This window comes from Plasmodium gaboni, assembly GCF_001602025.1.
Source record: "Plasmodium gaboni strain SY75 chromosome Unknown, whole genome shotgun sequence".
Taxonomy (NCBI): Eukaryota; Apicomplexa; class Aconoidasida; order Haemosporida; family Plasmodiidae; genus Plasmodium; species Plasmodium gaboni.
This window is the reverse complement of record NW_017385260.1, coordinates 1,021-3,895: the sequence shown is the minus strand read 5'-3', so window position 1 is coordinate 3,895 and position 2,875 is coordinate 1,021. Positions and strand designations below refer to the sequence as shown.

General features: G+C 16.9%; 1 pseudogene across 1 annotated transcript; it reads left to right on the top strand.

Annotated features, from left to right (window-relative positions):
• Positions 1-456: 456 nt before the first annotated feature.
• Positions 457-2,285, top strand: PGSY75_0008500 (serine/threonine protein kinase, FIKK family; annotated as a pseudogene; the record flags this gene model as incomplete). The annotated part of the gene is given in 9 exon segments: positions 457-483; positions 628-837; positions 840-1,598; positions 1,600-1,704; positions 1,706-1,885; positions 1,888-1,944; positions 1,946-2,149; positions 2,209-2,274; positions 2,277-2,285. Coding segments are annotated over 9 exon segments (1,617 nt in total).
• Between the last annotated feature and the right edge of the window lie 590 nt (positions 2,286-2,875).

The following is a 2,875-nucleotide window of genomic DNA, read 5'->3' as shown; positions in this document are numbered from 1 at the left end:
TTTATGAATTATATTATAAATTACCATTAATTATTTTATTATAAATAATTTATTAGTAATATAATGTAGTATTTATTAAAAAAAGTAAATAATATTTAATTTTAATTACTATATTCTTTTTCTTTTAATATAGTAGAATATGGAACTATGTCAATGTTTTATGTAAACTAAAAATGATATATGAAATCTTATTTTATTTTTATTATTTCTATAATGTTAATTTGATTAAATGTTTCATTTGAATTTCAATATATTTGTTTGATACTCATTATTTTATATGATTACACATATAAATTACATAGTATATTTAAAACAATAAGAACTGGAATTAAAATTAGCAAAAAAATTAAAGTATAATTGTGCGTATGAAATATAAATATACATGAAATTTTTTAAAGCATATATATATATATATATATATATATATATATTCTTGTATGTTATCATAAACACATTATTGAATTAATATGCTTCTTTTTTATGGTAGGAAATATATATATATATATTTATATATATATGTGGATCTTATATTATATGCATGGTGATGTATAAATATATATAAGTTTCTTACATGATATGAATGTCGATATATATATATTTATTTGTATTTATTTAAATTCATTTTAGATTATTAGAGTAATACAAATTAATAATGATTATAATTTTTTTAAACTTTTTAGTAATTCAAGATATTTATGTGAGAATAGTTCTGTTAATGAAATATTGAATAATTCAGACTTTTATAACATCTCGATAAAAGATAATAGTAAAAGCTATAATTATTCGGTGAACATTAATGGTGAAAATAAATTAAATAAAGAAATAAATAATACTAAAAAAAATATGAAAATAATTTATCTTATAATAATAATTTCGAGAAATTTAATTATGATTTGAATGTAAGTCAATTATCCAAAAGAGATGAAATATTTTATAATCAACATTATTTTAAAGAAATTATTAATGAAAATGTATATTTTTTGTTAGAGAATTCATATGAATTGACGCCAAATAATAATTCTATTTATAATTGAAAATTATGGGTAAGTTGTTTAAATAAATATTTGGATCATTCGAAATTATTTGATATAAATGGTGAAAATTATAATATATGGAAATTAACACATTTTTCATTATGTTTTTATTGTGATAAAAAAGAGAAAATTCAGAATGTGTTTGAAACTACAATATCATATAATAATATAAATAAAAAAAGTGAATTAAAATTATTTATAAAAAAGATACGGATAGATATATGGTTGAAACAATTTGAAATGATGCAAATATATAATGGTGAATTTATAGAAAATGGTGAAAATTTTTTTATGAAAGCAATTGTATCATCTTTTCTAAATGAATATTATCCTTATATATGTCCCAAATGTTATAGATTATTATATGATCCACTTCATTATTTTAATATTAAAAGTGTTTAGTGTATTGAAAATATTAATGATATTAATATATTTAATAATTTACTAAGAGAACATTTAAAGATGAATATGACTGGATATGTTTTTATGATATCCGAATTTTTTGGTGAAGATTTAGAAAAATATATATATAATATACACAATAACAAAACATATAAATTTAAAAAAAAATGACAAAAAGAAAATTATGCTTAAAAGTCTAAAATTAATTAATAGTTTACATGAAGTACGAATTCGTCATTTGGATTTCTTATTAGATAATATATTAATATAAAAAAAATGGAAATATGCGTTTGTGTGACTTTTTTAAAAGTACACCAAAGTATAGCTATTATTTAAGGAATACTAAGGAAATGAAAAATTTATGTTTTTTCGAATTTTGTGTACCTAGTGTTGGAAAGACTAGATATATTCCCCCTGAATGTTGGGATTTGGTAAAGATATATATATATAGGAGAATGTGGACTATCCTTTTGAATACTTAAAATTAATTTATGATGATGAAAGAAAGAAAACGATATTATTTTGATGTTAGTTGTGTAGATAAATATATGCTTGTTATTCTTTTTATAGCAATTTTGCATAATGGTAATTTGTGGTACAAATCAGATACATTACAGGATAAGGATTATTTAAAATACTGAAAGTCTAATATGAACTTTAATAAATTATGGACTACCTTTTTTTGGCCTCAAGAATTGAAAATAATACTAAGGGTAAAATAATATATATATATATTTATATGTATACACATTTTTTTTTTTTTTTTCTTCAGTAACTATTAGATCTAGAATGTCGAAAGAATCTTAATTTAAAAGATTTTATTTCTAATCTATGGTTCTCAAGAAATAGTATTATTATTTCAATATTATATATATATTTTCTTTTTTTTTATTGTTATTTAATATATTGAATTAATAAAATATAAATACTAAATCTTACAATTTTTTATATTTCCTTTTTTCAATTATCCTACTTTTTCCTTATTTCCTTATTTTATTATTTATTTATTTATTTTTTTTTTTTTGGTTTATTTATTTTTATATTATATAGAGAAATTGGTAAGAACTATTTTCTAATTTATTTTTATTAAGTAAAAAAAAAATGAATTAAATAATGTTATATATATATTGTTTTTTTTAATTATGTATTAATGAATGGTTTTATAAAATAAAATAATTATAAATGATTATGAAAAATGTTTACTATTTAATAAATAAAATAATACAACTATATTATATTAAATAATAGTATAATTTATTTTATTAATGGAGTTAATAATAATATATTAAACGTTTATAGAGAAATAGGAAATTAATACATTTCATTTATAAATTTTTTTTTTTTTTTTTTTTATATGTTATTTATATAAATTGGAATATGAATAGAACTTATTATTATTTATATTACAATATATTATTAATATATAAAAAAGGTATAAT